At 47.9% G+C, this 12,615-nt stretch overlaps 1 protein-coding gene across 1 annotated transcript in view; it reads right to left on the bottom strand.

The window, feature by feature from the left end:
* SMG1 (SMG1 nonsense mediated mRNA decay associated PI3K related kinase) overlaps nucleotides 1–12,299 on the bottom strand; it is a 77,051-nt gene extending 64,752 nt beyond the window's left edge. The window contains exons 1-3 of the mRNA XM_053276198.1: nucleotides 11,842–12,299; nucleotides 1,017–1,180; nucleotides 177–332 (exon numbers count right to left, since the gene is read on the bottom strand). Coding sequence (XP_053132173.1) covers nucleotides 177–332; nucleotides 1,017–1,180; nucleotides 11,842–12,011 — 490 coding nt within the window. The 5' untranslated portion in view covers nucleotides 12,012–12,299. The remainder of the gene's footprint in view (nucleotides 1–176; nucleotides 333–1,016; nucleotides 1,181–11,841) is intronic.
* Nucleotides 12,300–12,615: the final 316 nt, after the last annotated feature.

Genomic DNA, 12,615 nt, shown 5'->3' with positions numbered 1-12,615 from the left:
AACTAGAAGGAGGCAGCAAGAGATGTTCGCCTGTTACCATCTTGTCTTCCTACCAAATATTTTTAGACTGCTGAAGACAACAGAGCTCCAATTTTGGTTGCGGTCTCTGGGTACTAATACAATCACTCCCATCACAGAAGGATTGTAATATATCTGCAGATCCACACAATTCTTACCCTGTGTTTTCCTCATGTCTTTTGCGACTAAAGCACGATTCCCATGCTGAACACTGGTAAAATCAGAGTTGGTCACATGGTTAACTCTCAGCTCTTGCCCCAACGACTTCCGACCATAAGTATTTTCCCCAGATCCTCCATTGACACTGTAGCCACCTAGAGACAAAGGCATTCATGTCATGTTTATTAGTTCCTCTTCTAGGCACGTGCCCTCCTACTTTCCACTTCATTATTTGAACCTAATAATTGTGGTTTTTAATCTGACTTTTTAAAACATTTAGTTAATTGTCTTACTTTTATTGTATCTGTTTCTATCTTACTGTTGTGAGCCGTCCCGAGTGCACCTGAGAGGCAGGGTATATATTATATTATATTATATTATATTATATTATATTATATTATATTATATTATATTATTATATTATATATAATAGTTATGTTTTTACAAAAATAAGACCCTGGTTTGTGTACTTTCAGGAGTGCCGAAACAGAGATTCGTGCCAGGCACCAACCACTGAGCAGATCCATTTAGCAGCATATGTGAAGTGCTTTCTTGACCATGAAATACCTTCCTGTCAACTACAGCACCATAAAACAAGTCAGGTAAAATCTTGAATACATCACAGTTGTATAGATATGTTTCGTTTCATACTTGTTTTCCAGTTTCTCTTTTATAAAGAGACAAGCAAAGCAGAGCCTTCAACACTGACTGGATGCCCAACTATACCTGTATTATAAAACTGTGGAGACATGCTGCAGGATTGCCACATTAGAGCTAAGCTATTAGTAGATCTGTTTACAACAGTCAGCACCCCTCAAACACCAAAACCATCCAAGTACCTTTTTCTTCATTCTGTATGTCAGCGGTGCCTCTGATATCATCATGTCTATGCCGAGACACCACCGCTGAATTTGAGGGTTGCAATCCATAGGAGGAAGAACCACTCCGGTCTCTGGACGAGGAGTATTTTAAATTCTCTTGGTCAGCTGATGCACTGTCAGTTCTGCGGAAAGTGGAACACGTTTTAGAGACTCCCCTCAAACTAGTCACATTTGGTCCTTCCCACCACCAAGTCCCCATAATATCTGCTCTCTAGATAGGAAAAAGTTGAACGGTTAGAGCAATGGCAAATGTTCAGGTCCTGTCTGCCAACAAGCTCCGTTGGCACCAAGCCTCATAAATGACCAAGTGTGCTTTGCTGCAAACTGGAGGCAGAAGCTCCTGAACTCCTCCCCTCAAGAGCAAAGGAAGAGAGAAAGCGTGAAAGGCGCACAGAGACCCAAGTTGCACTATGGTTCATCCTGGTAACAAAAACCAAACCAAAAATGGCTTGTTCTTCTACCCCCGTGCAGCCTGCACTGTCCAAGAAATGTCAGAAGGAGCACTGCAAAACCGGACTGGATGCAAATTTTTATCCTAATTCAACTATCTGGGTTTCACTTCAGAATATAGAGTGTAAAACAAAGGTTTTGAAAAGGTGCATGTGCCACTATGAAACGTGTGCAGAAAGATTCTATTTAAAGGTTTTAAGAGTGCTTTGGGCTCCATCTAGACAACAAAAACACAACAAAACTCAGCATCTGTGCCAAAATTTCCCTCATAATAGCAAACATGATGCGTACTATCAAAATATATCCAAAACCAAATGCTCTTTAAACGAAGTGATTTATTTTACACACGCCTAGATGATGCCATGACACAAACGGCCAGGATCCCAAGTATGTTTACTCAGAAGTCATTCTCAGCAAATTCAAGGGGGCTTACTTGCTAGTGCAATATCCTTCAGGGCAAGACCCCGGGGCAGCCCCCACCAAGCACGGCTCCCTGACCAACGGGTTAGTGGTCCTGTGTGAAGCTTCAGCCAAAGCTGAAGACTCCGCGAAGACCCCACCTGCAGTGCTGCACTGTGCCCAGTGCCAGAGGACTCCTTTGAGGGGAACAACACCCTCTTGAGCCCCTACACTCGAGTCCTTCCCAGGGCTTTCCTCCCCAAGTCCTGAAGCAAGGGCTGTGCCTCTGTTAAATGGGCCGCCCAGCATCAAGACACACGCAGGACTGGGCGGAGGTCAGCTCTCGCACGGAAGTTCTGCTGCCCAAGTGGGCCCCGCTTGAGAAGTAGTGAAGTTCCCGGCTCCAGGAAGTGCACTGACAACGGCCACGGAAGGGGGAGGCGGTATTAGTCCAGCTGCAAAATCTCTCTCTATTGCCACGCAGGGCGATTCTGTGCAGCAGCCAAGCCTTTGCCAGCAAGTAGCTCAGTCGTCTGGCCAGTCAGAAGGGCCTTTGGCTCCGCTCTCTCTTCCCAAGGGCCCAGGCTGCCAATCGGTTGAGCTGTTCTCACACCAAGAGTCTCTGTCTGCCTTTGCATGAGCTGCTCAGATTGGAGAAATGCTGGACAGGCCAAAAGGTCTAAACAAAGATGGCCAGAATGTCTAAAAAAAGTGGGGGGGGGCCCTAGGAAAGGAGGCTTAGAACATGGGAGCCTAAGATGAGAGCAAGACAAGGAGACGGAAGGGGAGAGATTTGTGGAAGAAGCTGCAGTTGTGAGAAAGTTCACATACTGATTTGAAACATCCAGTCAAATCTTTATCCTACTGGGTTGCTGTTTTATATTTCATCCTATTGTTGAATTTCTTACTAATTTTAGCCTAACCATACATCACTGTCTAATTCTCAAGGGCATCTTCATGTAAAGAGGTTAGCATGAGCTAAATGCAAGATTACCTAACTCCCATGCATAGTATTCAAATATACTCAGAAAAGCTCCAATAATGTGACCATACCAATACTAGAATTACAGCAACGCATGCTGGTGCAAATGCTAAATCATGGAATGGTAACCCCTGAAAAGAGCTAGAAAAGTGTTGCCAAACTGAGTATTTTTGCAATTTCCAGATGTTCAAGTGAGGAGGTTCCTAGGACTTTTCCAGCCCTAAATGGAAGTCCAGCCACTTAATGGCGCAGCAGGGAAATAACTTGATTAGCAAGCCAGAGGTTGCCAGTACGAATCCCTGCTGGTATGTTTCCCAGAATATGGGAAACACTTCTATCGGGCAGCAGCGATATAGGAAAGATGCTCAAAGGCATCATCTCATACTGTGCAGGAGATGGCAATGGCCAACCCCTCCTGTATTCCACCAAAGTAAACTACAGGGCTCTGTGGGCGCCAGGAGTCGAAACACTTTAAATGGGAGTCCAAGACACCACACAGTTGGACCGAAAAACTTCCAACATCTTTTAGGAAATTCTTTCTTCATTGTATGACACCTCATGATTAGCCTCCTCCTGCAAGCCCTCTCCAAAAGCAATTATTAAAGTGCAACCTAACATTTCCACCACCTTCCTCCCCATTGATATATTACAGAGGTTGGTTCAGGAGAAACATGCTGCAGATGACACACAACAGAGGTCAATGAAGTAGCCACAGGACCTCAAGAGTTTCTACACTAAAGTCCAAAATACAAACCCAAAAGAACCGCATTGGAGCCATACAGGGCACCAGAGTGCAGCAAGTGGTGAACAGAGGAGGACAAAGAGCTCCAAGCACATCATCGCACAGTATAATGCAGGGATGGACAGATGTCACCAGCACAGGCTACCTAAAGGACTTCCTTGGATGATATGCCAAATCCTGGTTCAATGCTCTACAAGTGTTCATACTGGCACCATCTCTTCACCAGCCCAGAGAAGCAGCCTCAGAACACCACACCTCAGCAGCACTGATGCAATGCAAAGGAAAACTGAAGGAAGGAGGCACAAACCTCTTCTCCATTGTAAGTATGTAGAGAGTGTTGACTGGTCTCTGTGCGGAGTCAAAAGTTCATCTTGTTTCACATTTGGTTTAGCATTTTGACAGTTGGGGGTTTTTTTGGCGGGGGAGATATTCTTTTATTTTTTTTAAATGAGGGAATTTTTTGCTTGTTCCGATTGGCTGGGGTGAGGAACTGATGGGCCAGAGAAACTGTATATATTGCGAGTGTTTTGAGAGGGAGGGCTGAGAAGTCAAGAGGGTGTGCTGGAGCAAGTCCGAGCTGGAGGTTGCCGAAGAAGCTGCCTGCTGGAAAGAGTCCTGGAAGTCAGGGTCAAGTCAAGTCTGCTGGAGAGAGTCAGAGCTGGAGGTGGCAGGAGGAGGAAGCAAGTCTGGAAGTCTGCGAGAGGCAGTCCAGGAAAGCAGCAAGTGAGCAGCCAAGCTGGAATCACTAGAAGGAAAGAGCCGGGCTGGATTGAGCCCCAGAACGGTGCTCTAATTAGGACAAGAGATTACCCAGCAAGCCAGAAGCTGAACAGAAAGCACAGAGGACTCTGAGTCAGGTAATGACTGTATTTTTCCAGTTTTTATTTTTCTCTGACCTGCTCTGCTAAATAACAGTTTTGAATTGGGGGGTTTTGTTGTTGCAAAAGTAATGTTTTAATTCAACCAATTTTTCTAAAAATAAACTTTCTTGTTATAAAAAGATTAGAAGCATGTTGATTTTTCTCCACCCCATGCCTATAAACCTTTCCACTCTACTAGAGTTTTGGGTTTGGGTCATTTTTGAAGGGCTGTTGCAGTGGACTCAGCCATACAAAGAGAGTGCTTGGTTGCAGCGGAAAAAGCTTAGGAGGAATAGAGGGCGGTTCCTCCACAAAGTTAACGCTCAAGTGTGCCGTCAAGTTGATTTCGACTCCTGGCGCCCACAAAGCCCTGTGGTTTTTCTTTGGTAGAATACAGGAGGGGCTGACCATTGCCTCCTCCCACACAGTATGAGATGATGCCTTTCAGCATCTTCCTATATCGCTGCTGCTGGATATAAGTATTTCCCGTAGTCTGGGAAACATACCAGCGGGGATTCAAACCGCAACCTTCTGCTTGTTAGTCAAGCACTTCCCCGCTGCGCTACTGAAGGTGACTACTCCACAAAGACATATGCCAAATTCCACTGTTTCAAGGTGCTTAAGGAACCATCTTTTCTGCTGACTCCATGTGAGCAAAGTAATAGGATAACAAAAACCTAGTCGTGTGTTCCCAAGGAAGAGCCATGCCAGTTTTTGTTCTCCTGCTCTCTTGCTCACATGGTGGGTGCAGTCAACAGAAAAGATGGTTTTCTAACTTATGTCACCAGAAACACACACAGATTTGTGCAGACAAACGTCACTGACATTTCTAGTGGTTGTTATAACAACAAAACCACCATTTAAAACAATAAACACAATATAAAAACAGTTTAAAACCAGTTAAAAACATTTAAGAACAGTTTAAAAACCTTGGAAAGCTAGGCCAAACAAGTTTATTCAAGTTGTCAAGCAATAATGGAGCATTAAAAAGCCTCCTTTAAAAAGTGCATTTTAAGATTTTTTTATTTTTTTTTTAAACCCACCAAGGTACGAAGCATGGTGAAGCTCTTCAGGGAGGATGTTCCAAAGTCGAGGGGCCACAACCAAAAAGGCCCTGTCTCTAGTTCCTGCCAACCGGATCCCTGTTAGTGGTGGGGTCACGAGCAGGGCCTGAGATGATGAGTGGAGGGCCCTGAGAGATTCATATGGGCAAATGCAGTCTGACAGGTACCCCGGGCCCAAGCCATGTAGGGCTTGAAGGTCAATACCAACACCTTGAATCTAGCCCAGATGTGGACAGTAGCCAATGAAGCTGACACAGCATGGGTGTAATACTCGTGAAGCGACTTGCACCCATGAGCATGTGGGTGAATATACACATGTGTAATGTGTGTGTGCACGCATGCACACACATGCATGCATATACACACCACAAATTTGCACAGCTACACCAGCATTTCAGTGTGGGGAAACTGCAGGCTGCTTATCAAGTGAGACAAATGTGCAATGTCTAGACGGAAACATGTACAAGCGATTAAAAAAGATATGACCAAACACAAGGTTTACACTCCCCACTCAGGCACACTTTCGTGCCTTTCATTAAGGGTTCCTATACAGCCTATAATTCCCTATAATTTAATTAATTAAATTTCTGTATGTCAGCCGCTTTGGGAACTTTGGTTGAAAAGCAGCATATAAGTATTTGTATACCCACCCACATGCACAAAGATCGGGAAGCAGGACCAGTATACCTAGGGAGGTCAGAGGCTCCCCTTCCACTTTTTGATTAGGTATGGACAAGACATGAGAAGAGGGTTACTGTCGTCTGAAAAAAAGCACATCACAACTTTGAAACTGATTTGCCTGCTATTTATCAGTTCATTATGGTACTCAATTTATGATACAATGCCATTTCGAAGTTTCCCATGAAAGCCTCTCTCTCTCTAGACATAGATATATAGCACTGGAATTTTTTCCAGTCCATATCACCGTACACATCATACCTCACCCATTTTATCTTCATAACCAGCCTGAGGGGTGGGTTTGAGTGACCGGCCCACAGTCACCCAGTAAGTAAACTTCATGGCTGAGTGAGGATGTGAATTCAGGGCCTCAAAGGGCCAGCCCAAGACTGTAACCACTACACCACACTAGCTCTTGCAATGTGAAAGCTGCTTTTATGTTTTCAAAATCAGCTGAACTGTTTCTCTTTTAAACTGGAGAAATGCAAGACCTTGAAACAGCAAGCTCCACGGGGCAGGGTGCCATCCTTCATATAGCACTACCCATATGTAAGGCTCTTTAAATACAAACCACAGAATAATGTTGACTGGGGTTAGGGTTAGAAAGAACCCTAACCCAACTTCTATTTGAAATTCCATACCACCTACTAAGTAGTGTGATCCCATGCACTCATGGAGTGCATGGAACCCAAATTGACCACGAGTGACAGAAGTGCCTTCCATGAATGAATGAATGGGGCTCTGTGCCCCCGTGCTCATCATGGAGCACAAATGCCTGCCTTCCATCCTGGAAGGAGCTTTCACAAGTGATCCGTTAGGATCCTGCCCAATACATTTGTGTTCTTAAAGGAGTCTAGAGCCATTAGGTGGGTTTATATAAATGTAATAAATAAAAACAAACTATTGCCTATATTTCCATGACAAAAAAAGTGTTTCCCACTCCATCGCTTTAACATTTCAAGAAATTTTACATCTCTAGCACACTGCACACTCACTATATGAACAGAAGCCAACACCTGAACAGGAATTTCATAGGAATCTAGATTTTGTAAGAATTTGAAAACATTCATCACACCTTTATCCTGACAAGATCTATAAATTGCATAAGATGATAAGTTGGATGCATCAGAACAGAGAATCTGACCAGTAAGGAACCTAATCTTGCGTATGTCCAATTGACTGCAGACAGGGAATCAACATGCACACAACTGTCAAGCAGTTTCCTAATAGCTAGGACACAGACAGCAACTGTGAGAATCACCCAATTCTGCAGAGGGAAGTGTGATGACCAGAGAGGCTCTCAGATTATGTTACTAACAGTTCAATCCTATGCAAAATTAAGTGTGCCCACTGATTTGAAATGGCCACCCTAAACCAAAGCAGAATAGACTGAGCACAAATAACCAAAAAAAATTTTTTTTAAGGTATTTTAGTTGGTTGCACATGTGCCAGTCCAAATCCAAAACTAATGCAAAAACCAAAGGTTTGCAGGTCTATGAAAAGGCCTTCAAGGAAGCACTGAAGAGAAATCCATTATAAGAGACAGAGCCTACTGTACAGGTGATAAATTTAAAAATTCATTTCAGAATACAAAGAAATAATTCACAGTCATAAAATATACTTATTTACTTACTACATTTCTATCCCACTCTTCCTCTAAGCAGCCCACAACAGTGTACATGTTTATCCTCACAACAATCCTGTGACGTATGTTTATCCTCACAACAATCCTGTGACGTATGGCAGATTAAGTGAATGGCCCAGAATCACCCAGTAAGTTTCCTGGCCAAGTGGAGATTTGAACACAGGTCTCCCTAGTCTTTGGTTTAGCATTCTAACCACTACACCACATTAGCTCTCATGGCTGAACAGGGATTTGAACTCTGGTCTCTCCGGTCCTAGTCCAACCTACACTCTTAACCACTAGACCACACCGGCTCTCTCTATGGAAACCTATTAAGCTCATTAACACTTTCCTCTCATTTTTCTGCTCCAATTCAACTATTCTGCCGCACTTGGAAGAATCTGCTTGCTAACCTGGCACAATGTTGCTCACTACCAGCCCAATATGCCACATATCCTGTTAGTTTAAAAGAACTGGAACTTAATGAGTACAATACAGCACCAGTGAAACATGCAAAGTTTTGTTTCAAAAAGCAAGATAAGGAAACAGAGAAGCCTAATCGCACAGATGCCCAGGAAATATGTCAAAACAGGTGCAGAAAGCAAAGGGGGGGTGACAAGACAATGAGATCAAGGCTGCTTTGATTAATCAAGGCTTCCTTGATTAACAATCAACAGCCTTTCCTCGACTAGCATGGATCATTTGACCAGCCAAAAACATAGGGGAGGTCAAATATTTGGTACGTCTTCAGCACTGTACCATTAGTAGAACAGTAACAAAGAGAGACTTAGGCTAATTAAAAAAATAGTCAAGTTAGTTAAAGGTTCTGGTGTGGCGGGGTGGAATCTTCCGTTTTATCCCACCCTACTTCCAAGGAACTCACTCAGACAAGCATACACTGGATCTCTCAAATCCTAGTCTGACACTCTGACTGCACCACTGTAATCTACTGTATATATGAATAATGCAAATATACACAAACACTGAACACCTTTTTACTTTTACCTTCACATCCAGTTGCAGAATTAAGATGGAATTTTTTTTTAAATTAACACATGCAGAAAGGGACAAAAATATTGATAAGTGGAAAATCATCCACATTGATAAACAATATGAGTAAAATCTCACTACAATTCTGTTGCCCATTCTTCCTGGAATGGGCAACAAAATGCAGTTCTTGCTTTAAAGAGTAAAACTTTTACCAAGCTTCACAGATAATTTCTGGAACCTATGCCAAAGCTCAAAACAATCTCCAGGATCTAAAGAATTGCATGACTAGTGTCTGCAGGTCCAAAGTGGTGTTGAGCTTGCGTGCCTGAAACACCATCCCCACTGCTGCATGACACACTGCTTGGAGGGGTTTGGGGATCACAGTAGGCATGGTGTGAAATGTCATCTCGTTTATGTCTTTTATATTTAAAAAAATAGCAATAGAGGGGGATCTGATCCAGTTAACCTTTCCTCATGCCATTTTCCAACACGAATCTTCTCCCAAATGTGCAATTTGCCCCAGGAGCGCACGTGTGTGTGTGTGGGGGGGGTGTCATCAAGAAAACAGCTTGGTGGGAAGGATCGCTAACCCTAACTCCCTTCCCTGCACTGTGCTCCCAATCCAGATTCTTCCCCAGTGTTCCCTCTAACAGAGATTCCCAGAGATGGTTGACTACAACTCCCATAATCCCCAACCAATGCTGGGAGTTGTAGTGAACAACATCTGGGAATCTCTGTTAGAAGGAAGACGGTTCCTCCCCCTTGGCTTTTTTTTTTTTAATGTGCAAGAAATGCAAGAATGCATTTCACATCACAAGTAGTTTGACTCTTAGAAGAATAGCTTGTGATTTGATTTGGGGGTCTGCTGTTGAAAGAAGTCCCAAATCCTACTGGGCAGACATGCCTAAAGCAGCTGCTTGGGTTAGGGTTAGGTCCCAGAAGAGAAACATGTTCCTTAACAATCCACAGCAGCTTTACTTTAAATTTCCGTCTCAAAGGTTATATCCCAAGGAATATGTTTTGGTCCATATACTTAGGCAATTTAAAGGCTGTTGGTGATAAATAAATGCGAATCACAGAATATAAAAACAGAGGGAGAAAAGAACCAGATCATAAACAAACCATACCATGCAACTAGTTTTGTCCTAAGCAACGGCTCTGCATGCCAACTGAGGGAACTTTCCAAAGCAGATTGTGGTCAGACACAGGAATCTACCTTTCAAAGAACAGACTCACAAATTCCAATGGCCATGCCCAAGCCCTTAGGCATGCCTAAAGTAATTCCCGGGGTCCCAAACCAGATAGTTTAAGCACTATTTGTCCTTCACTGAAGATGCTTCTATGGAGGGGAAATGCCAGGTACCGTCGAGCAACACGGAAGGTTGAATTTTATCACAAGAAGATCTTAAACTAATACACCCACAGGCATGAAACTAAACACACTATATGTCAATTTCTTCAGCACCACCACAAACCTAAAGGACCAGTATACACATTCACACCCACTGAGATCTGTTTTAATCACTCAAGAGTACACAAAAAAAAGGATAACAAGAGAAGAGGAAAATATCCCACAAAACAGTTATGTTTCATTACTAACCTGAAGAACTAGACTATTCAACGCAACATTTAACATCTTACACATTCCAAAAGTATCAGATACACAAGCCCATGCTTCCAAGCTCACTCGTTCAGCTAACTACCCACTAAAAATGCAAATATGAACTTGATACTAGTTAACAGGCCTTTGGGATTTGACATCAACATAAGACACCTAGGCGTCCTTCTAGAAAAAAGAAAGTGTTAAGTCACCAGCTATGCAACAAAGTGGCCATTCCAAAGTCCTGTGAAACCGTCCTAGAGGATCAATGTACCCAAAGAGCTGAAGTGAAATCAATCCAAAAACTCCCAAGGGACATCAGTATTGCAAGGGAAGGCAGAACCTAAAGGCACCTGCCAGAGACAGGAGGAGCCCATAAGAGCATCGCAGGATGTGGAAAGGGCGGCATCAGGACAGCACCACAGGAAGCTGCCATGCCCAGTCCGACCCCCGGCCCACCTAGCTCAGGCAGGCCTGTCCACACTGACTGGCAGCGGCTCTCCCAGGTGGGAAGGAAGGGCTAGTCCCGGCAGGCGCCTCGGTCCCGACCCACCCAGCCAGTCACCAAAGCCTCTTCGGGTGGGGAAAGGCCCGGGGCCATCCAGGCGGCCACGTGGGGTGCTCTCCCCTCCTCGTGCCCCGGGTTTCCTATCCTCCCCGCACTGGGCAGAGTGGAGGGGGGGCAAGCTCAGGAAGCCGGGCCTCCCCCCCCCCCAGCAGGGCAGGGCGAGCTTCAGGAGCAGCAGCACCTCCGCACTTCGCTTTTTCTTGGCGCGGGGGGGGGGGCGGCAAGTGCCACAGAAGGAAAGCCGAGCAGGGACGGGCCCCTGGGCTGGGCTCTCCTCGGTCCGGATCCTCCCGAAGGGAACAGGGCAGCGGCAAGCAGGCAGGGCACCTGCTGGGGGGCGGCGGGGGGAGCAGGCGAGCCCCGGCCCACGCCTGGGAGAAGCGGCGCCCGAGCGAGCAGCGGCTGCTTCTGCTCCTGCGGGCGCCTCCGCCCCGGCCCGCCCTCGCAGGGAGAGAGGAGGGCCGCCACTGGCCCCGCACCCCCGGGGGAATCCCAGGGCGGGCGGGCGAAGGCCTCCCCCACCCGCGCCCCGCCTCAGCCGGAGGAGCCCCGGAAGGGGCGGTGATGGCGGGCCCAGCCTGGTCCTCCCCCGCCGGAGTAGGCCGCAGCGGGCGGGGGAGGCAGGCAGGCAGGCGGCTGCCCGCCCCGCCGAGGCCCCCCTGCGCCGAAGCCGGGCAAGCCTGCGGAGGAGGAGGCGGCCGCTGTGGCTGCCCCGGCGGGGAAGCGGGCCGGGCCAGCCCTCTCCCCCTGCGGGCCCGGACTCCCGCCCGCCCGCCCGCCCCGCGCCTAGGCCCAGCCCGCCCCGCAGCCCCGGCGCCAGGCCCACCTGGGTTGCCAGTCATGCCAGCTCCGCGGGTGCGAGGAGGAGGAGGAGGAGGAGGAGGAGGAGGGCTGGTGGTGGTGGTGGTGGTGCTGGCGGGAGAAGGCGGAGGAGGAGGAGGAGGAGGCGGAGGCGGTGCCGCTCAGCCGAGACCCAGCCGGGGCTCTGCGGCTCATTACCTTGCCCGAGACGGCATGGCCGGCCGGGGAGCCGCGGGGGGGGGGGGCGAGATGGGGGCGGGGCGGGACAGGGAGGCGATGATGCGGCGGGCGGGGCGGGGGGGCTCCGCTGGTCGCGGCGGCGGCAGGCGGGGGGGCCTCTCCTCGGGCGGTGGCGGCGCTCCTTCGGCGGCGGCGGCGGCTGCTGCTGCCTCCTCCTCACACGGAAGGGCAGGGAGGGAGGCGGGAGGGAGGCAGCCCCGCCCGCTCCGCGTCAGGCTGAGGCGAGGCGGCAGCAGCGGGAGGCGCAGGCGCGGCAGGGCGCGTGGCACGCCGGGAAAGCGGGCGAGGCGGGGCTGAGGGGACCCCCGCGGCGGCGGCGGCGGCTGCTGTTGCTGCCGCGGAGCATGACGGGAGGGGAGGGCGGAGCCTGCGTGACGCGTCTCCCCGCGGCGCCGCTTTTCTCTTTCCCTTCGCCCTCGTGGCCTCCCCCGCCCCCTCCTGGGCCTGCCGAGCAGGCCTGCCTCCTGGACGCCAGACCGAAGGATGGATGGCGCCTCCAGCAAGGCGCCGCCTGCGAGCATGTGCAGAGGGCCGGGAGAGGACGTGGCACGCCTTTGCC

This window comes from Hemicordylus capensis, chromosome 13, assembly GCF_027244095.1.
Source record: "Hemicordylus capensis ecotype Gifberg chromosome 13, rHemCap1.1.pri, whole genome shotgun sequence".
Taxonomy (NCBI): Eukaryota; Metazoa; Chordata; class Lepidosauria; order Squamata; family Cordylidae; genus Hemicordylus; species Hemicordylus capensis.
The sequence above is the reverse complement of the archived record's forward strand: the minus strand, read 5'-3'. Positions and strand labels throughout refer to the sequence as shown.